We start from the raw sequence: 21,764 nt of genomic DNA on the forward strand, positions 1-21,764 counted from the left end.
TTAAAACAATCACTCTGGACACTACAAAGAAACTAAGTTATATAGATACAAAGGCTTGTACTCCAATTATAAAGGCTGAAGCATCTTGCGCAAATATAATTAGATTGTTAGTTGTTATAGATTCTCAAACACCTATTTTTGTGTGCATGTATAAGGATATTGCAAAAATGTTTGGGTTTTCCTATTTTACCTAGTGTTATTCTACTTCTCTCCTGTTAGGACGCCTAGAGGCCTGAAAGACTGATATCAGTGCCTAAAGGACAGGTTCAGTGACCACTATTCCACTTGACCTAGAATCGTATTGTCCTTTTGGCTGAATGGAGGAGAGGCGGACTCAAAAACTGCAAATAATGTGGAATGTGTACAAAAGCTTGACATGTATGCCAAAACAAACAGGCATAAATGTCATGCCTAATTCCAACAGAAACCTATCAAAATATCTATAGTCAGCTCTCTCAGTTTATTGGCTATCTCCACAACAAACTGCCATCACAAACAGAATTCCAACTTAACAACTGGTAAGTGCAATTTCTCTTTATGTCGTCTTGCTAAGTTCTTATATGATGCAATTCAAAGAATCTGTGAGATAAGTTTTGTGGTTAGTCAGCTGGTGAGAGAATTGTTGCAATGAAAACATGATTTTTGTCCACCTCTCTGATAAGCTGACACCCGAACTCAGATGGTGAGCTGGGAGCACAGGATCCAAGGACCCACTGGGATGAAGCACCACTGATCAAACTGTTACCCCAGCTAACCCAACCTGAGTGCAGATGCAGCTCTTTAAATAGTGTATGCCTGCGCATGTTAGCATGGATACAAGTCTTTAGTTACATGTTAATAAAGCTTCGGACACACTTCAAAACTGCGACCGCTAAAAGCACTTGAAAAGCGACTTTGTTTATTAGCAGAGATCAAGTGCATTATCACACAGTCAGTTGAATAATTTGTACCTTTGAAGCGGGTTTGTTTACTGCGGGCAGGTCTGGAGGAGCCCATCACTGGATCTACCTTTACAACGGGATCTACTGGATCTTCCTCAGTGGCCTGTCCCATGGCTAGCAGGCCCAGTCTTTTCATGCGTAGCAGCCGAGGCCCTGTTTCTCTGGGGATGGCTCCTCCATGGTCAGAGCTCCCCTCCCCTGAGATGACATTGGGAACCAGGCTCTTGAGAAACTCCATGTTCTCCAAGCGTTTTTAGAGGTTTCTCTCAGATGTACAATCCAGTTGCCTTTTCCATGCCATTCCTGCTCGCAAACTAGCTGTCTTATCTACCCCGTTTACAGACAAAGAGAAAGTAGGTTAGAGTCCTTGTGCCAAGTTGATACCTGCATGTGGTAGTTTCACATTCGCTGCCTGTCAGGGCCTATTTCTGTCAGCCCTTACCAACTACAACAGGTACTACCTGTCAGGCTTGCTGAGGTTGCTGAGAGAGCTATGACTATGGCTAGCTATTGTGGTAGAGTGAGAAACTCCACTACGAGACAACATTACCTGTCTGTCCATAGACTAACGAGAAAGCAAAGAGACATGGCTCTTTTCATTGGTTGTGATGTAATTGTAAGTAGGCAGGGCCATGTTTGAGGGCCAGGCACTATCAAGGGTGGGAACTGAAACATGTTCCACAGGAGATAACACAAGCCCGGGCCAACAGCCAATCACAACAGCAATGACAGTGGCCACACCTTCCTGACCTGCATTGCTCACCAGTCAAAGACAGAGTGAGGAGGAAGAAGATTGACAGACGGTACAAGAAGTAGGAAACCACTGTGAAGCTGGCTGCACTCGCTCGCCTGCACATACTGATAACTGTTATCAAAGCCAGTGCCATTGCTTGTTAGCAGCCATACACAATGCTTGTTTGCCTTCTTGCAAACTTACTCACACAACACGAGCAGCATTTCCTGTGCTTTCTCTTCTGCTCAGCTGTTTGTTCGGGCCTTTACCACGAGCAAAGTAATGGTGTCAGTGATGACAGACTGCTGCGCTCTGCTTGGCTGCACAGCTTGTACCTCCAGCAAACCCAAACCCTTCCAAATACCCCGAGCTGAAGAGTAGGGAGGACTACATGGTGCCGATGCTTATAAAAGCTCCCTGCCTAAAGAAAACACCAATTGGCTGTTCCCTGGGAAAATTTAAAAAGCTTACCAAGCACAAAAACTTCCAGTATTGTACAGCGAGAGAAAACGGTCACGCCAGAAGAACATGAAAGAATTTGAATGTTCAGATTATAACCATGAATCAACATAGATGCTGCTGCAAAATGTAACTTAAAGTAACATGATGGAAAAGTTTGAAAGCATCAGGGATTGTACATTAAAAAATACAATGAACGTTAATATATTGAGATAGAAAAATGCTTCTGGATCTTGGTAAATACTAGCCATGATTGGGGTTGTGTCATGGCAAAAATAGTAAGTAATTTTCTAAATCGATAAATATTGATCACAGCAGGTATTCTTTTCCTGTTGTTGAAATTTGTTTAACTTCTTAACCTGTGAGGAGAATGTTTTCTTAAACACATTTACATTGTAAGAAAAGATGAGTTGAGAGAGCAGTACGGGTACTACTGGAACAAATTTGCTATTGAAATGAATCACATTTGAATTTACAACACAAAGCAAAAAGTTAAACCCTTGCAATTCATCTGGAAATGTTCTTATAACTAACAAGCAGCACTATAACCTGACCACATATTTCTAGCATGTAACATTTCCACTACCACATGAATTTCAGGGAACTTGTGTAAATTTCCAATATAATGTCATTCAAATGATGGGTAACAAAAACCTGATTGTTTATCGTCCAACCTTTTGTTTTGTTAATCAAAGATGAGATAAGCAGAGGGTCACACAGTGGTGGAGTGGTCAGTGCTCTTGCCTCACAGGTCTGGGTTCAAACACCAGTGTGGAGTTTGCACATTCTCCTCCTGTGTGTGCTTCAGTTTCCTCCCACGGTCCAAAAACATGTCTGTGAGGTTAACTGGTGAGCCTAAATGGTCCCTAGGTGTGAGTGTGTGTGTGTGTGTGTGTGTGTGTGTGTGTGTGTGTGTGTGTGTGTGTGTGTGTGTGTGTGTGTGTGTGTGTGTGTGTGTGTGTGTGTGTGTGTGTGTGTGTGTGTGTGTGTGTGTGGTTGTCTGTGTGTGTGTGTGTTTGCCCTGTGATGGACCGACAACCTGTCCAGGGTGAATCCTGCTCTCCATCCTTAGTAAGCTGGGATCGGCTCCTCCGCCCTGTGACCCAGCACAGGATTAAGTGGGATGGATGGAAGGCTAGAGATGAGCAGATGATCACTGTGTATATGCTATTTAATCTGGCTGCCTGCTACGTGACATGCTCTGAACATGCAAAGCCACAGTACAATCACTGGATAAATAACTTTTCTTGATCCATGTTAACTGAAATAACACAGCAACCATAAATCCGGCCATAGACTAACCTACAAAGGCCACGTGGTAAAGAACCTTCGCCAACACCACATTTCTTTGCAGAACTGAGTTATCATCGCTAGCATGTTAGCCGTTAGCTCATATCAATGTCAGATAGCAACATCACTGTGGGGGCTTTTCCACCTGGAACGAACCAGGTGCTAGTTCGAAGCCACGGTCAGCCTTAGCACCAGTTCTTTGTCTTTCCACTGCCAAAGCCCCGGCTAAACAGGGGCTAAACTGCTGCTACGCTGGCCCCACTTCGTTGCTGGGCCAGAGCGCGGCCAGAGTTATCGCTACCTAAAAGGAGGAAGCGAGGTTGAACCGGCTTTCTGAAAACCACAGCGAACAGGGAGCCCCAGAGTGGTTATAGAGAAAAAAATAAAACTAACGCGTGGGAACGATATAATAAGTCGTTCCCTGAAGTTAATAATACGTGGGAACAAGATTATTTAATCCGCGTTCATGGAGCCGCGGCTCTCGAGATGCTGCAGAGCTCCTCCTGTCAGTCAGCTACGTCAGATATAATTCAGAAGTTGTTTTCCATTGTGGTTTTTTTCACACTTTTCATTGTAACATTATTATAACTAACGTCACGTCCAGGTCTTGCTTCGCGTTAAGACCGCCGGCTGAGGAGCTGCAGCCGCTGCGCAATGCAGTGTGAGGCTGCTCCGCTCCAATATTATTTTCTAACCCACAGAACGTTTTTATAGAATACTATGAATACTTTTGGTTCATCAGCAACTAAAAAAACAAACTACATACTACTGTAAATGAAAACCTGGGTTTTATAGGAATAAAATCAGCCTTTTAACGGTGAAAGAACTTTAATCAGAGTGTTTACGGAGGTTGCCTTTGGAAACAGCTTTAGAGCAGCGTTCTATCATTGTAAACCTCCATTGTTCTCCGATGTTGAAGCATTGATTCAGACACACCCAGAAATAAAGTGAAAGGAGCAAAAATTAACAATGTAATGCCAAAATGTTGATAAATAAGACACAAACTCATTCACGCATTATTTTTTTCACCTCTATGTCCACTCTGGGACTCCGAACTAAAACAAGACGGACGTGAACAAACACCAATAGAGACAAGAAGAGACGTAATGTCTTCTTTCTCTGTGGTGCATCAGAGGTTCAGGCCAGACTAGATGAAGCGAGCCGGACTAAACCGATGAATACAGTCCGTCTCCTGGTACCTGGATGAGCGCTGTCAGTGCCAAATTGGTGAAATCAGTGACGTATCACGTTTTGGAGTGACGCAATTACGTGGCTCTACTGGCTCCGGTAACGGTGGAAAAAGAACCGGTTCTTTGACGGTGCTCATTTAAGAACCGGCCCTGAACTAGAACCTGGTTCTTTTTGGTGGAAAAGCCCTATGTGTAAAACACTGATCGGGGCACACAAATAAACCACTACCCGGGTCAATGCGCTCCCACCGGGGTTTCTGGATATTTCTCAAACTGAGATCTGAGCTGCGAGCTCTGCAGCGGAGTTAGCAGTGTGCTAGCAGGTGGCTAACGGCGGCTTAACTGCTGCATTCTGACTGACGGCTCACCGCCGACCTCCAGTGTGTCCACAACGGAAGAAATATCTAACCTCTCCAGGAGTTGATCTATCCCAAAATCTATTTGATTGGTCCTTGGATGACGACAAATCAGCCCTGAAGTTTTCATGGAATTCAGGTCAATAGTTTTTGCGAAAAGTTGGTCAAATCCATTCATACGAACCAATACATAAATTAATAAATACACGCAGCCAAAAACATAATCTTTGCTTCCAACCTTCGTTGGTGAAGGTAATAAATAAATAAATGAGTATTTAGCTGTGTACAACCAACTCCACAGCACTGTTTTTTTGTGTGTGACACATTTACGCAAGACTCCCTTCTTATGAATCTTATTGATCAAAGAGGGTTCAAATGATTTCTCCTCTCATAGGCAGTTACCGTACTAGCAGACCGGAAAAACATGTCAAATAAATGTACTAAAGTAGTAGTGACACAGCAGTCAATCCTACCATTTTGAGAGGAAAAGCAAACAGGCCACACACACTTTGAGGAGTAGCGCAACAGTAAAAACTAAAAACTGATCACTCCTGGTCGGGTCGCCTGGGTGAGGGTGTCTGAAGTTGAAAGACTCGAAACACCCGAGGAAACCAGGTACTATCACTGATGGTGTGTCCAAGTGCATCTCCAGATGTATCCTACTGTCGTTAGTATGTCACATGTACGTAAAGTATACTGGATATTTGCTGTGGTTCATAGGCAATAGTTCATAAGTCAAAATCTGAAAACCTCTCACCTCCTCGGTTCTGACTGAAAGAGTCCGAGTATAGCACCAAACAAAAACCGACAGAGGATTAGCATTCAAGTTTGATTTGATTAAACCAAACTTGCCTGGTGTGAACAAACCCTTTATCAGTATGGGACATTAGGACTTTACAAGAGTCTATGTGGATATAAGGCTTGATGAAATGCTGTAGCTGTCACATTATACTCATCGACTCATCAAAATTTGGGTTATTTCCAAATATGAAACGAGTACATTTATGTGAAGGAGATAACATTATACAGTTAAGCAAGTGTGAAGAAGTCTACTTATTGTATGAGCATGTCTTTGTGTCCATGTACCCACTTCTTAGACAGGGTGGTAGAAAATGGCCTGCGTGTAAGACCAGTGAGTGTGGTCAGACATTTATTAAGGAAGTGCTTTCCTCTGCTGCAGTGTGAAAATGTCAGCCAGATGATGTAATTGCTCCAGTGTGTAAACCATGTCCAAACTAGAGGAAAAAACATTCCCCTCCTGCATCGTCTCCGTTACTTTCTGAAGATCATTAAAAAACAAAAGTAGTAGAGTTCTCAAGTCCTGTCTTTTCAGCTTTTCATGACAATAATCCAGCTCCAAAACTGCTCAGTAAGCACAAATTGTGAATCTTTGAATATCTGAATTGGTGTCAGGGGAGACGGGATGCTCGCTCTGAAAATGTTTCTCATCTCTACAGTTCGCCTTTAATACGCTAGATTAATTGATGAACACAATTCATTTCAATATCTTAAAGAATAATCCCTTTCACTAAATAAAAACTGACAGGATTGTTGACACTACTTAAAGGCATGTTTTAATCTTTCATCAGGAGAATTAATTAATAGTTTAGCCATGAGCTGCTGACTGAGGAAAAACTATCCATGTTGCATCTGAAATTCTACTCAACTTTTCTCAGTATGGCGTTACTAGCCCACTATTAGATATTTTGATCAAACAGGCACGCGGTTGATTAATCGTTTCCCAAAGGAACTAACCTGCCACCAAATGACCCAGTAAGTTTACAATGTTATTCAATTTGACATATTTTTGTTAATTTCTTAATAAGAACTAAAATGACCAAAAGTCTTCAGGTGAAGCTGTGATGGAGAAGCAGCCAATCAGAGGCAGAAACGTAAATGAGACAATTGCTGCCCTTTTCCCCCCAAAAACTAGTAAACGTGAATTTATGCTGCAGTTTTCCCAGCACTGCACTTTTGCTTGCGTAACAGACTTTGAAGCCAAGTGATTGGACGCTTAACACAGAGATGCACTTTGGGAATTGTAGTTCACTTCTGCCCTGAAATCCAGCCAGCTGGGATTGCCCAGAAAAGGTAGTCCAGCTCTACAAATCCGCAATAAATGAAGTACAGCAGTTTGCAAGAACTGTACCCTCTAGAGGCCAGCTGGCAGAAAATACGCCATGCAGCACAAACAGATGGTTGAAATCTACTGACAAGACCCAAATTGTTGAGGCAAAAAAAGGCACTGCTCAGCAAGATTTAATGGAAAATGACCAGAAGGTTTGATAGAGCTGGCTGATTTAAAAAAACAAAAAAGGCTTTACAAAACTACTTAATTCATTTGAAAGCACATCAAAGTTTGATAAACACTAAGTACTAACTTTCTCTCTGTACTATTACATGAAAAATTGTTTAATACACTTTAAACATGTACATCAGCAAGAAAGCATAGAATGAAACAAAATAGGAGAATTGAAGCCACAGTCAGGCAATTTTGATATAAAAGGCACAAGCTGTTTTCGTTGCTGCTTTCAGGGGTGAAAAAAATAGATTAGATCCTACTGCAAATAGATTGTGTAGTCCTCTGAATGTTGAAGCACTTACAAAACAGAACTTTAAACAGATGTAATTGCCTGTTAAGTTACTTGCTCAACTAGTTAAACTAGTCATGACAAACTACTTAGATGAGCAGTTAAGTGTTTTCTAGGTTGATAAAAGCAACTACTTTACAGTGCAAGGTAGGACATAATGCAAGATTGAGGTGTGTGTGTGGGGAGGCAGAGAGAGAGAGGGGGGGGGGGGGGGGGGGGGGGGGGGGGTGTTCAGTGGGAGAGAAATGGCTGATGATAGATAGATAGCCATCACAATGGCTCGTGGAGGCAGCTGGGGCCAGGTCGGTGGAGCTGCTGAGTTAGAACAATACTCCTGCACAGGAGGCCCAGATCCCAATCAGTCCAGGAATGTGGAAGAGGAAACTCTGGGAACAATGTACAGCGTTCCTAGGGCCATTCTGGGTACCGCCCGATTCTGCCTCAGTCTGCTTTTAAGCCGGAGAAAACAGGAAAACACATGGATTCGGGCCCAGAAGTCAGGGTCTGTCCTACAATCAGCTGGGGTGGGGGGTGAGGGCAGGGGGGGTTTGCTTACACCTCCGTCAGCATTAATTCTACTACTACAGCCATCATGATCACTCGGGGCATGCATAAATCTCAACTTCTACTCCTCCTCTGGCTCTGAGTAAACAGTCTGAGGTCCCAGTCAGGTGAAGTCACTGTCAAAACAATGTTGCACTGCCCCCTAATGGTAAAAATCAGTTACAACACCGCCAACCTGCAACCCTGCTTTCCACCATGACACCCAGTCTCTCAAACACTTCCTTTCAGAGGGAACTGACCACTTTATATGGTTGAAATGTAACTTTTTTTCTACAAAGTTGCACTATTGTCAAGAAATTAACTTAAAAACAAACAAAAAAAAAGGTTTAATTAAAACAGGAGTGAGACATAAGGCTCCACTGTAGTATGTTTTTAATAAATTATTAAAATCGTAATATGTGCAATACTGTCAATGAGTTGACTAAACTTAAGAATAGCAATGTTCTGAATTGGCTGTTTGTGTGGATGAATAAACACACAACTCTGAGCCATTTTAAACATTTCTATTGGGATAACTACGATCCAGGCTCTGAGAACTTCCAAAACACAGGAAACTGGCTTGTAGTTGGAATGTGAATGACATGATTGCCATTATTGCATCATCAAGTTGGAATCATGCCGTAATCGCTACATGGATGAGGACACCAGCAATATAAATGTAGTATGTTAAACTGAAATTCAAATTAAGCATGTATCCATCAAAACAAGCACATCACTTAATAACCATATGTATGCAAACAAAGAAATATTCAGATTTTAGCACTTCTGCATCAGCATGTTCAGCCATCTGTGATTGTATACTCTACCTTACATGTCATACTCCTCTGATAGCTGGAATAACTTTGAAAAGAGCAGGTCACTTTCTTACTCTAAACCCACATGAAAGTAACTTCTTTCTCAGCCAAGCTATATCAGGACTTATCTTTTCCACTTTGTTTATACAAATGCACACTGAGTTCGTCCATCTGCTTCAGCTACGAAGACCAGCATGCCTGTGAGTGTTAACTGGTAGGCAGATGTTTTTTTTTTTAATCTGCACACTTGGAAGAAATATCTCAGCAGTGGAGTTTCTGACAGTCAGACAAAAAGGTCAAGCTGGTTCTGCCCAGTCATGAATGACAGCAATGAGGCAGCCCACAGAGAGCTGGGCTGTCATCGTGGAAGAATGTGAGAATGTGACTTAACCAGACCAGCATCAACATCATCTTTTTTGCTTTTGCTAATCAACTGAGAGATGACACTCATCTCCCTGAGACCACAGTCACAACACAGGAAGACTATTTCTATACATGGTTACAATGTGACTTCTTGGCTTTTACAGGTTGTTCTTATGTGTTGTATAAATGTTCCGATTGGTTTCACTTAAGCAAGAGTGTGTTCCAAACACCCAGTATTTTTTAAAGTTAAACCTTTCTGAAACTAAAGTTGCTACCCGTAACGTTTTCTGATGTACTGATCTATGGTTTCTATATGTAAAATCAAATAATCAAAGCCACTGAAACATAGTGGGTCATCCTGTGAAGGACTGTTCCACCAGATCACCGTTGTTCTGAGACATTTCTTTTTTAACATGAAGAATTCAAAAATAAACCTTATGCTCCTTTCAGTAAAGGGTCGATTTGTGCATTCACTTTTAAAATGCCCACTCATTTCTTATGTTACTCACATTGCTAGTTACTTAAGACTTCTTTCGGATATTGAGGTTGCAGCGACTTGCTTTTTTACATTATTATCAAGCAGGGTTTTCATTAGCCTTGATTGGTTAGTTTTATATATATATATATATACATACACATACACATATACACTGCTCAAAAAAATAAAGGGAACACTAAAATAACACATCCTAGATCTCAATTAATGAAATATTGCAGTTGAAAGTCTTTATTCAATATATAGTAGAGTACGTTGAGAACAAAATGTTAATCAAAATGATTATCGCATGGAGGTCTGGATTTGGAATTCTATCAAAATAAAAGTGGAGAATCACATTGCAGGCTGATCCAACATCAGGTAAAATTCCTCAAGACAAGTCAACATGAGGCTCAGTAGTGTGTGTGGCCTCCTCGTGCCTGTAGGACCTCCCTACAACGCCTGGGCATGCTTCTGATGAGGTGGATGTTCTCCTGAGGGATGTTCTCCTGAGGGATGTTCTCCTGAGGGATGACCTCCTGAGGGATGACCTCCTGAGGGATGTTCTCCTGAGGGATGACCTCCTGAGGGATGACCTCCTGAGGGATGTTCTCCTGAGGGATGACCTCCTGAGGGATGACCTCCCAGACTTTGATCAAAGCATCAGTCAACTCCTAGCCAGTCTGTGGTCAATGTTGGTTGGTGGATGGAACCAGACATGGTGTCCAGATGTGGTCAGTTGGATTGAGGTCTGGGGAACGGGCAGGCCCGTCCAGAGTATCAATACCTTCATCATGGAAGAACTGTTGACACACTTCAGCCACATGAGGCCTGGCATTGTCCTGCATCAGAAGGAACCCAGGAACCACTGCACCAGCATCTGGTCTCACACTGGGTCTGAGGATCTCATCCCGGTACCTGATGACAGTCAGGGTACCTCTGGCTAGCACATGGAGGGCTGTGGGCCATCCAAAGAAATGCCTCCCCACACCACTACTGACCCACCACCAAACCTCATGCTGGAGGATGTTCCTGCAGCAGAACGTTCTCCAGACTCTGTCACATCTGTCACATGTGCTCAGTATGAAGCTGCTCTCATCTGTGAAGAACCCAGGGCGCCAATGGCCAACCTGCCAATATTGCTGTTCTCTGGCTAATGCCAATGACCCTGCACTGTGTTGGGCTGTAAGAACAGCCCCCACTTGTGGACGTGGGCCCTCATAGCACCCTGGTGAAGTCTGTTTCTGACCGTTTGAGCAGAAACATCACATTAGTGGCCTGATGGAGGTCATGTTGCAGGGCTCTTGCAGTGCTCCTCCTGTTCCTTCTTGCACAAAGGAGGAGGTAGTGGTCCTGCTACTGGTTCGGAGCGGTACGGCAAAGCAGACCCCGACCGAAATTTGGGTCGCATTTCCACCGCAGAGGGGAGGGTTAAAATGTATGTGACGTTGCAACAGTAATCTCAGCCGGGGTGACTAATCTGGACCTTATGAATCCTCTGTTGTTGTTTACATCCTCCGCTTTGCACTAGTTGTTTAGTTATTTTATTCTTTGCAGCCACAGAGCTGCAGCTGCAACTTCCCTGTTGGTTCTGAGAGAGTGGACGTCGCCCTGGCTGTGTGACCCCGGAGCCACTCCGGGGTCACAAAGCCGGTTGGTGTCAGTGTCAGGCCTCTTGCTAATCGCCTCTCATTTCCACATGTTGTCTGTTGCACTTGCACAACAGGTGAAATTGATTCACAATTAGTGTTACTTCCGAACTGGACAGGTTGATTTCACACCAGTGTGATATACTTGGAGTTACATTGTGTTCCCTTTATTTGCAGTGTATATATATATATATATGTGTGCACGCTCTTTGTGCTCAACATGTTAAAGGCCATAGTCTGGCTTGGATGATGAGAAAAGTTGAAATTAAATCACTGTTTGGTGAAAATGATATGTCAAGCTGCCCAGTGCTTCCAACTAAATATGTTCATGGTAATGGTGCAGATATATGTAGAAAGAACAGGTTTGCACTGTAATAATTGGATAGTAATGAATATGCCTGTTTGGTAACTTTTTGCAAATAGTAAACTATTGAGTCCCTTAACATCACTTAGCAGCGCCAACCTGTTATATTTCTAAAACCCCATTAAAAGTCGAATTAGTGGCAGTGATAGCTATAACAACAATGAGAATTAAAGCAATTCCAGTACTGTCTTTGGTCATTTTGATCCAATAAGAAGTAAACCCAAAGGTGGTATCATAGATACTTTTTAAAATGCTTAATGTTTTAATAGATTAAATCACCTATTTATTTGTCTACTTTTATCTACTTTAACTACTTATCTACTTGTATTAGGTTGTTAACTGAATCTTTTATCTCCAGTGATTCCTCTCAGGGGTCACAACACTGGTTGGTCCCCCACGTATGTTGTGGGACTTTCCGGTCTACCCGGGCTGGGGGGGTCTGTGGGGCAGCGCCCCCTGTGGTTAGAGCCTGTGCCACTCCCAATGTGGACGGCCCCCAAATGTGTCCTTTTCCTCACCTTAAGTCCTCAGTGCCCTGCCATGTCTCCATACCACTAGGCGTCTGCATATGTGTGTGTGTGTGTGTGTGTGTGTGTGTGTGTGTGTGTTCACTATTGTATCTTTGTACTGTTTTTAAATCATGTTAAGCACTTTGCATTACATTAATTGTATAAAAAAGTGCTATATAAATAAAGTTGATTGATTGATTGATTAAAAAGCAGCTGTGTACAATAATGTTAATGCAATGATACCGAGGGACAGACTATTTTTCCTTATTTCAAGTGAAAAAGCTTCACATTAGCACACATTTCAGCTTGATAGTGGACCCACATGGATCATTTATACAGCCTATGCTCCTTTTACTATGTGACACAGCAGGGCTGCTTAACATACAAACAAAAAAATTACCTTATGACGACAACACAATATACAAACTCACAATTCAGAGCTGAAAAATATAGCATAACTGCTGACTCAGCACAGTGAAGCATCTTGTTTCTTATGACAGAGCAAAAATAATGTGATCTGAGCACAGGGAGATCACCACTAAAAGTCCCACAGGACTCAACACTCCACTTTTATACTTTTAGACCACAGCAAAACCAACCTAGAAATTGCTCCAACAGCCTGTTCATTCCCACAGTACTTAGCTCACAGTTGCTTAAAAGCCTAAACCATGGCACGCAGCAGAACACATTCACTTAACCCGTGCAACGTACCTTAAGGCCATGGGAGGGGGGCTGTGTTGGAACTTGAGTCAGGAGGGCCCAGTGATTCAATGCCCAGGGATCTGAGAGAAACAGCACCATTAGTTACAACACAGTGAAATGTAGACCAAATTACCAAAACCATGAGATTATACATTTAAATACCACTGTGTTCTTTTTAGGGCTGAACGATTAATTGCATTTGCGATAATATCGCAATATGATAAAACCTGATTTTCTAATTGCAAGGGCTGCGATTTGACTGCTCACGTGATCTGGTCATGTGACGACTTGCGTGTCCTGCGCGTCTCATGAACCCACATATACGTGGTGAGCGAGCGGAGCAGAGCAGCAGGATTACTCCTTATGAACATAATTCGAAACGGCAGGTGGAAATAACTCAGGCCATAACGGCGTTCATAGCCAAAGATATGATACCCATTTAATGGGCTCGACAGTAAGGACTGCCCGAACGTCCGGGGCGAGTAAAAGCTTTGCGCGTGGGCAAGTGAATCATCTGTCCACCTTGCCCGAACGGGCTAGTGGTTTTTAGGGATGGGTCTGATCCAGTATCGGGTTCCGATATCAACGTAATTCACGGAAAATCTGAAATTTCCGATCCAACCTGCAGAGGTTCCTGATCCATGATCCTGGTCTGCTTCATGGTGCTGAAATGATCCACAGTGTTTCCCTGCTGCTGCTCTGCTCGCTGGCTGCAAACTGTGGACTGGATTTCCTGAAGGGAGGCGGGTCTCAATGAGACCAGGAGGAATGAGTCAGGAAATTCATTCCACAGTTTGCAGCCAGCGAGCAGGCTAGGGAAGTAGCACTGTGCTGTCCAACTTTTCATGGCAACCTGTTGCTGTTTGAACGGATTTTACACTCAAAACACCACAAAGCAACGCAGCAACGTGGATGTTAGCAAAGCAGTTGTACAGCGAGGCGGCGCTCTGCAGCCAGACGTCACCGTTTTAAAACGCCAGCTCGACGAGGAGAACGGCACTGACCGCGGCATCAAAACAATGAACAGCAGCTCCTCCGCTGTAGCAGTCGATTCACACCTCCGTGAAGCTGCGTCCTACTCCACGCTAAACTCCCTGAAAATAGTCCCAATCATTTGTGTTGTTCGAGCTGGAAACATTGTGTTTGTGCTGCCTTGCTAAATAATTTCTCCAGGGATTAATAAAGTGATTGAGATTTTAAAGATAGAACTAGTTTATTATGAGATGATGACGTCATGCAGACCCCCACATTGTCCAAATGCAACAAAAATAGTTTGATCCTTAATATCACCCTGCATTAGTATAGTGACCCAGCCTGGGTTTACGGCTTTGATAAGCACAATGGACAAGCGGTTGGCTTGTTGTGGTGAACGTTTACTAGACTGCAAGTCACAGTATTTAGTAAATTTACAACTGTAATTGAAGTAGAAGATAAATAAACCGTCTTTCATATGAATACATGCTTCATTTGACTTTATCTTAACATAAGCCTCACCTATAAGAAAGAACAATTTATGTATAATAAATCTGATATTGTTTATTATAATACACATTGATTTATTGCTTGTGTTTGTTGAAAAATACATGAGAAGAGGACCTTGAAAAAAATTAATCCCATATTAAATCGCAATCGCAATATTGAGGAAACAAAATCTCAATTAGATTATTTTCCAAAATCGCTCTTTTTCACTTCCTTGGAACAATGAGCATGTAACTTTTGAGAATTGCTTGTGAATTAAATTTAGTTCCATAATGCTTTGCCATGACAGAGCAGCATCTTGTATAACCAAAAGATTGTCAAGGCGGAGCACTGCTGGACAGGACAGCCTCGGTCACGACAAAGTGATAGGTCAGCCTCCCGGTACTGTTGGCTGCAGCCTGGTTTGCTCTGTATTGGGACAGGATTAAAACCTCTTCCTGAGCAGAGTAATAATCTGAAGATTACCCACTACATCCAAGAGGCAGTTACATAAGCATTCAGAGACTCAAACTACTTTCCTTCCACCATTGTAGTGGCTGAAAAGGGCTCCTTTTATAGTCAAGTAACCTCAAATCCAGTCACACATTCATTGTTAGTAGCTGACCCTGAGCAGATTGAAGCATATTCACTGTGTTTTTGAAGTTTAAAAAAAGCCATTCAATGATCATCTGATGACATTACAAGATAAAAACATTAATTATAGAAGACCAGAAACACTTAACAACCATCACGCTGTAGTCAAACAAAGGAAGGAAGAAAGAACAGACCACTTATTGACACAAACAGTCAGACAGGGAAATTGAGGTGTGAGAACTTCCACTGCAGCACTGTGGACTGACTGATAGAACAGGTCAGCGGAGACAGCAAGTCAAAGCAAAACAAAATACCCTGACAGCCCCAACGTCGTGTCGCAGCAACATACCATCGCACATACCTTATCCCGCCCACCATAAACGCAGCTTAGAAAAATTCTCAGGCGCCGTCACTCGGTTCTCATGCTGAAAAACCTGTGAATAATACATCTGACTTCCTGTTCCACCTCAGCGACTCCTTAAAACAAAAAAAATGTGGCCACAGAAAAAGGGTTAAACCAAACAGTGCGCACGTCCTGAAAGCTGTAGCTACATCAAGCCACAGACTGAGCTCCTGCTCTATATTTAAGCCCTCAAACACATGAAGTCTCCTTGGCAGCAGCAAAACGTTTCTCATATCTCAACACAACCCAATAATTCTTCTAAACGAATCTGACTTCAAGTGTGCACCTTCAGCAGGTTTAAACACAGTACATTTTTGATGTTAGCAGAACTCGTGAGATGAGTCAAAGGTCAGCAGAGCTTAACTGACCTGATCAATGGTTAACTTGACACCATGGGCAAATATGCCATGTTGTAGGTCTAGCACAGTAAAGATGCAGCAACTAGAAGACCATCCAGGAAACGGGAGATAACCCTGCAAAGATGAGCTTGTCCTGCCTTATATTGTCGTGTTTCCTTCTTTCACTTGAATATCAGCTTCATGTTGCTATAGCTCATATGCAGACCTTACTACTCACACTAACTTCACATCATTTAACTGAATTCAAGCTACTCAACTCCCATCTAAAAATCTAAAATGAAGGCCAACCTAAGTGCCCTAAGAGAATCTGGGCCAGCTCAGAAACAGGCAGTGTGCAACAGTAAATTTGACAAAGGAGGAAAAGCCTAAATTTGGCTCCTCCAACAGTAAATGACAGACCAGGCCTGCTGTAATCACTACCTCTTAACCAGAGACATTACTGGTTTGTTCCTACCAGGAAAGGAAGTGCACCTTATTGCATTTTTCAACAGATATTTCTATCATCACCTTAAAAAAAACATATACATCCATAGTAACTGGAGGCATTTTATGTACCGTCAAGGGATCCAAACATGGTAGAACCTACAGAGAACTCATCTGTAGCCTTTTGAGGGCAAAGACGCAGTGGTTTCTTTGGTGAAGGCAGATCCAAACATCAATTATGCTCCCAAACCTTTTTCCCCAAGGCCAAGGATAATCTTGCTCAGCAGGGCTCAATTATAGGTTATTTCTAGCTCGACTCAATCCTCATTGTGCACTACATCATACCAAAACTTATAGTGGAATCAAAGAAAAGAATGCACATAACTCAGAAAGAGTGATGGCGTGCATCGATACATGGCATGAATGAAAAATGAACACTTTAAAAACCTAGCTTTAGTCACAGAAATGAAAGCCAACTTCTGATGTCCAAAACAGACAGAATTCAATTGCTATAATTGAGAAACAACCACCAATTGCACACAGCCCATATTTATTTGTCATTAATGTTTTTATCATTGCTACACTAACAATTGACTGACAGTAATGATGATATATGTTTGCGTGCTGGTCAACATGCTATTTGCCCCGTGTTCAAAATACAGGCCTACTGAGGTCAAGCTTTATCTCAAAAACAAAGTTTCAAGCCAAATGCATGTGCAACTCTCCATCTTATTATTTGTTTAGCTGCCCAGTTAATCATTGAGCCATGTACAAATGCAACCTCACCGACATGCACCTGGATCCAACCGATCAGTCTAAATTCAAATGAAAGGCCATCTGTTGTGATCAAGCAAAATACAACAATGTGTGTGTATCACAGTGGCTGATAATATCCAACTCCAAGACCTGCAGGTCAAGAGACTTTAATTGTTATGACACTAGGATTTCATATTTTGATAGACTACAAATTTTTTTTTCTTTATCAGACCAAGAAGATGTCACTTCTAACCTCGCAAGGTTTTTGAAATGAATGGCTGCATCACGTGATGGAATTAAAAGATTTGTGTTTGGCTGAAACATGAATGAAACAATATAGATACCGTTTCAAACTTGTGTCAGGATGACAGACAAAACAACTTTTGAATTAAATAAAAGTTTCAGGGAGGAAATCTGCCAATATAGAAACTACTGGTAATTCGACACCCAAAAGCTATGTAACCCTGCTGCAGGGTTCATTCACCAAAAGCTCAAAACAAGCAGCTTTTGGATCACTGCAAACGTTGCATGAAAAGTTAAGAAAGTTAGTCGTCATTTCTGCAGTGCACACTATTTCTGTCATCACCGCTGAAATGCTGAGTTAACAGTTAATCCTTGCAGGGGGCAGCTTAGTGAGAGGCCATTGTTGGGGTGTTTTACAGAGCTTGGATTTTCATCCCCATACTCTTCAATGCCATTAGTGTATTACCAGATAGCAGCAAACATACTAATTCACTGGAATTATGCCTCAGATAATCACAGATAGACGAGCGAGCTGCAATCTAGGGGGATTCCCTCTGGTTTGGTGTGTGTAAAAGACAAAAGATTGCACATCTGCAATGCAATCAGAGGCTTATCCTGCTGTGTGGGAAGAGGTGGTCAGCAAGTTGCAAAGACAAGTATGGTCTTGTGTGTAAAATGCGAAAACTACGTGATGTGCGACTGTTGTAACACATTCAAGTAAGGGGGAAGACAATGACGCACAATCAACTACAGATAAACAAGTCCAACATTTTGTTTCACCTTCTAATTGCAAAATTATGCATCAGCTGTTGTGAAACATTTACAAGAAAATATGCATTGCAAAATTCCTATCACTCAGCATCGTACACCCTCACATGGGCTTTTGAATGAACACAGACCAGCTTTTCTTCTGTCAATGTGCCTTTCTATGTAACACGTTGGTTGTGTCCACCTCCAGTCAGCCACACAGCAGATTGAGCAGATTCCTCTGTCTGTATCCAAGTGCCACTTCTTCTACTGAACCCGTACAAATGCTTCATTGTACATCTGATGCACTCTGGACAAAGAGAATGAAGTTCTATTGGGAATGTCGCATACAACAGCTTTTACAAGACATTTCTTTCACTTCTAAGCCAAATCAATTGGAGTCACAAGGTATTAAAAGACGCACGGTGGAGTGTAACCTCTCACAAATCAGCGGGGTGGCTCCGGTGTTAGCACGGCCACTGTCTTGATTATTTCTGCTCCAGACACCACACGATGATAGAAAACAATGGGCTACTTCTGAGTTGGGTGATGCTTTGATCACGGTTGGTTAAAAAACGAAAACAAGTTTGTCACGTTCATGTTTAATACGAGCAAAACAACTCAACGATAGCAGCAAACAGAACGAGCTCGGTTGCCTAAAGCGCAAGTTACTAATCACTGAAGTTGGTTTTAGTTAGCAACTAGCCTGCTGTTAAAGCTGGAATGAGCAAGTGGCCAATGTTGAGCAGGAGCTAGCTTTAGCTTTAGCAGCAACTTGCTTCAGCTGACAGCTGAAGTTAACCAGGCTAGCATCACACCGCTACCGCCAGCCCGGCGACCTCCCTGGCCGCGGCTCACCTCAACAACTATTCAGCTGCAAAACCAGCCGGCGATGAACTCTCAGCAGCACAGCGACCAAACTCCTTCTTTAGCATGCTACGGCTGCCAGTCCCGGTGCTACGGAGGAAAGCTAACGGTCTCCTCAACGGCAAAGTTCATGACGGAACTTGGAGCGAGGCGGCGTTAACTGCGCCAAGCGGCGCTCCGTCCTCGCTTCCTCCTCCGGAGACCCAACTGGCGCTACTCACAACTTTTCTTTCTCCTCAGTGTAGTTGAGCTAGGTGGCTAGCTTGCAGACGTTCTTTTCATTTGCCGAACAAGCGTCCACGTCCTGGCCCTCCTCCATTGGAAGGATTTGCGTAGTAGTGTGATTTTCTCTCTCCTTCGTTCCGTTTCAGCGGTGGAAGAGCTCCACTGTCACGGCGGACGGCAGCCCGTTTGTCCCGCCTCCTTTCATTCCTATTGGCTGTTGTTTAAACGCCTCCCTAAACTTCTGCGTCCCGTTTGACAGAATGCGTGTCAATTAATACAGAACGACCTGTTGATTGGATAACGTCTTTTAGGGGCGGGGCGAACTTTTACTGCAACCGACGTACATCTACTTATGCACAGATTCCCCTTGTTTGTTTACTTGTTTACTTATTTGTTTTTTACCTTCGCCAACGAAAGTTGGGTCAAGACTGTTATGTTTTCGTCTGCGTGTATCTATTAATTTATTTATTATGTATGTATGTATGTATGTATGTATGTATGTATGTATGTATGTATGTATGTATGTATGTATGTATGTATGTATGTATGTATGTATGTATGTATGTATGTATGTATGTATGTATGTATGTATGTAACCAACTTTTCCCTAAAACTATTCACTGGAGTTGCATAAAATTTTCAGGGATGATTCGATTAGCTTTTGGGACATTAATGGCGAGCCGTTTCCGAAAAAATCCCCAAAAACTGCAAAAACAATTTCTAATACAAAGCAGATGAGAGAGGCACCTCATGGAGGAGATCATTATCTGTTGCCATGGAGATGCCCCCTGCTCAGTGTTTCACACAGTGATGCAGTGACATGATCTACCTAGTTATCATTGATATGAGCTAACGGCAATCATGCTCGCCAACTCGGTTCGCAAACAAATTTGGCGTTGGCAAAAACATGTGCTCTACCGAGTGTAGCTCTAGTTTAAATAAACTATATTTTTTGCCAACAAACTAACAATGGGCCCCTGAATGGTATTCATTTCATTTTCTATAGATAATCATCAATTAAAGTGAAGATTTCTTGATTTCTCTCTCTCTCTCTCTCTCTAGTTGTAAGTGTGTGTGTGTGTGTGTGTGTGTGTGTGTGTGTGTGTGTGAGAGAGAGAGAGAGAGAGAGAGAGAGAGAGAGAGAGAGAGAGAGAGAGCAGCCTGGGGTGCTACAGAAAGCTGCCCCGAGGAGGCGGGTTAAGTAGTGATGCCACCAATGACTGATTAACTCCAGAGTGACTGACATGAAATTCAACCAATCAGCGTCATTTCATGTCCCGGAGTTGGAGCTTTTTATCGCCCATTCTGAGCTGCTTGGTGTTTAGTTAAAGTCAGTTCTGAGGCCTGTCCTATGACACTGGATTTTGTCAAGGATTAATCTTGGGGTTTCCGTACTACAACTCACTGACTTCTCACGGGGATAAATCTCCCTGACAATTTATGCTGAATGTCTAACCTGCGTAGGAGCAGGTTATGTTCTCGAGAAGTGGTCAGAGCTCCGCCTCCTGACCAATCAGATCTCTTGAAAATGACCGCCCATTCTTAAAGGGGACATATCATGCTAAATCCACTTTTTTAGCCCTTAAATGCATGTTGTTGTATATTTAGAGTGTTTAGAAGTACAGAAAAGTTCAAAGTAGTCTCTTCAGGTGCTCCGTTGATATCTTTATATTCTGTTTTGGTCATATTTTGCGATCGGTTTCGATTTTTCTATTCTCTATTACGTTTTTTGAACAATGACGTCACAGTATTCTCAGCGGAACTGCCAAATTAGGACATCGACATTTCGAGCAATCCGCCATTTTTGTTTCTCGCTGCGATTTTGTAGTCCAACCGAAGTTACGAGAGGATAAGTCGAAATGTTCGGTTGTTGGATGTAGTAACCCACAAGCTTCGTTACACCGTCTCCCAGCATCAGAACCTTTTCCAAGTGCCTGGTTGAGTTTTATTTTTCACAGAAATGTACCCACATCTGTGGGTAAGGTCATTTTTGTGTGCGCGAATCACTTTAAGGACGACTGCTTCAGCAACCTCCGCCAGTATAAAGAAGGATTTGCCGAAAGACTTGGTCTGATTGAGCGGTCAGTTCCTTCTATCTATGGAGACGACGAACAGAGCACTTCGGTAAGCTGTATATAACGCTAAAAAGTGTGATGATAAGACGTCCCTGTCATTGTTTTGTTAGCATTAGCAGTTGCACCGTCTTCATATGTTAGCGCTGTGTGCTCCTTTTAGATTATAATGTAACTTCTGTGTTAAATAGTCGTTGTAATACAGGCAGTATTGTAGTAGTGGGCATGGATGGAGAAGTTAGTGTAAATATAGTAACACACCATTGCGTTACATCCATATGAAGACGTTGTTCTTCAGGTGCATCATCGTCATTTTCATCTCGCTCCGCCGGGTCCGACTCTGGCTCCAACATGTATGGCTGGATGGACAAATCTTCCGTTGTTGACATTTTGTAAATAATGTGTGAATATAAAGTTTCTTTGCCACTAGATAATTGTATCTGTTCTATCAAACTACAAAGATGGCCGAACAGGGTGACGTTGAACCGAGTGTCACCTCTGCAACCTGGAGAGGAGGCGGGGTATGAAGTGTCTCATTTGCATTTGAAGAGACCGCCCCAAAACGAGTTGCTCTCAGAAGCGCATCAGAAAAGGGGTAGAAAAGGGGCCTGTGGAGCTCTAATAATGAGGAATTCAG

At 42.6% G+C, this 21,764-nt stretch overlaps 1 protein-coding gene across 11 annotated transcripts in view; it reads right to left on the reverse strand.

Moving 5' to 3' along the window:
• fryl (furry homolog, like) overlaps window positions 1–19,179 on the reverse strand; it is an 82,153-nt gene extending 62,974 nt beyond the window's left edge. For 7 of the 11 annotated variants that reach the window (XM_080472986.1, XM_080472988.1, XM_080472982.1 and 4 more), the window contains exon 1: window positions 951–1,519. In XM_080472986.1, the coding sequence (XP_080329112.1) occupies window positions 951–1,179 (229 nt within the window). In that variant the 5' untranslated portion in view covers window positions 1,180–1,519. Of the gene's footprint in view, window positions 1–950; window positions 1,520–12,989; window positions 13,061–19,051 lie in introns of those variants that run through there. The other 4 variants (XM_080472989.1, XM_080472987.1, XM_080472981.1 and 1 more) reach the window with 3 other exon arrangements.
• Window positions 19,180–21,764: the final 2,585 nt, after the last annotated feature.

This window comes from Lipophrys pholis (assembly GCF_963383615.2).
Source record: "Lipophrys pholis genome assembly, chromosome: 10".
In the NCBI taxonomy this organism is placed as follows: domain Eukaryota; kingdom Metazoa; phylum Chordata; class Actinopteri; order Blenniiformes; family Blenniidae; genus Lipophrys; species Lipophrys pholis.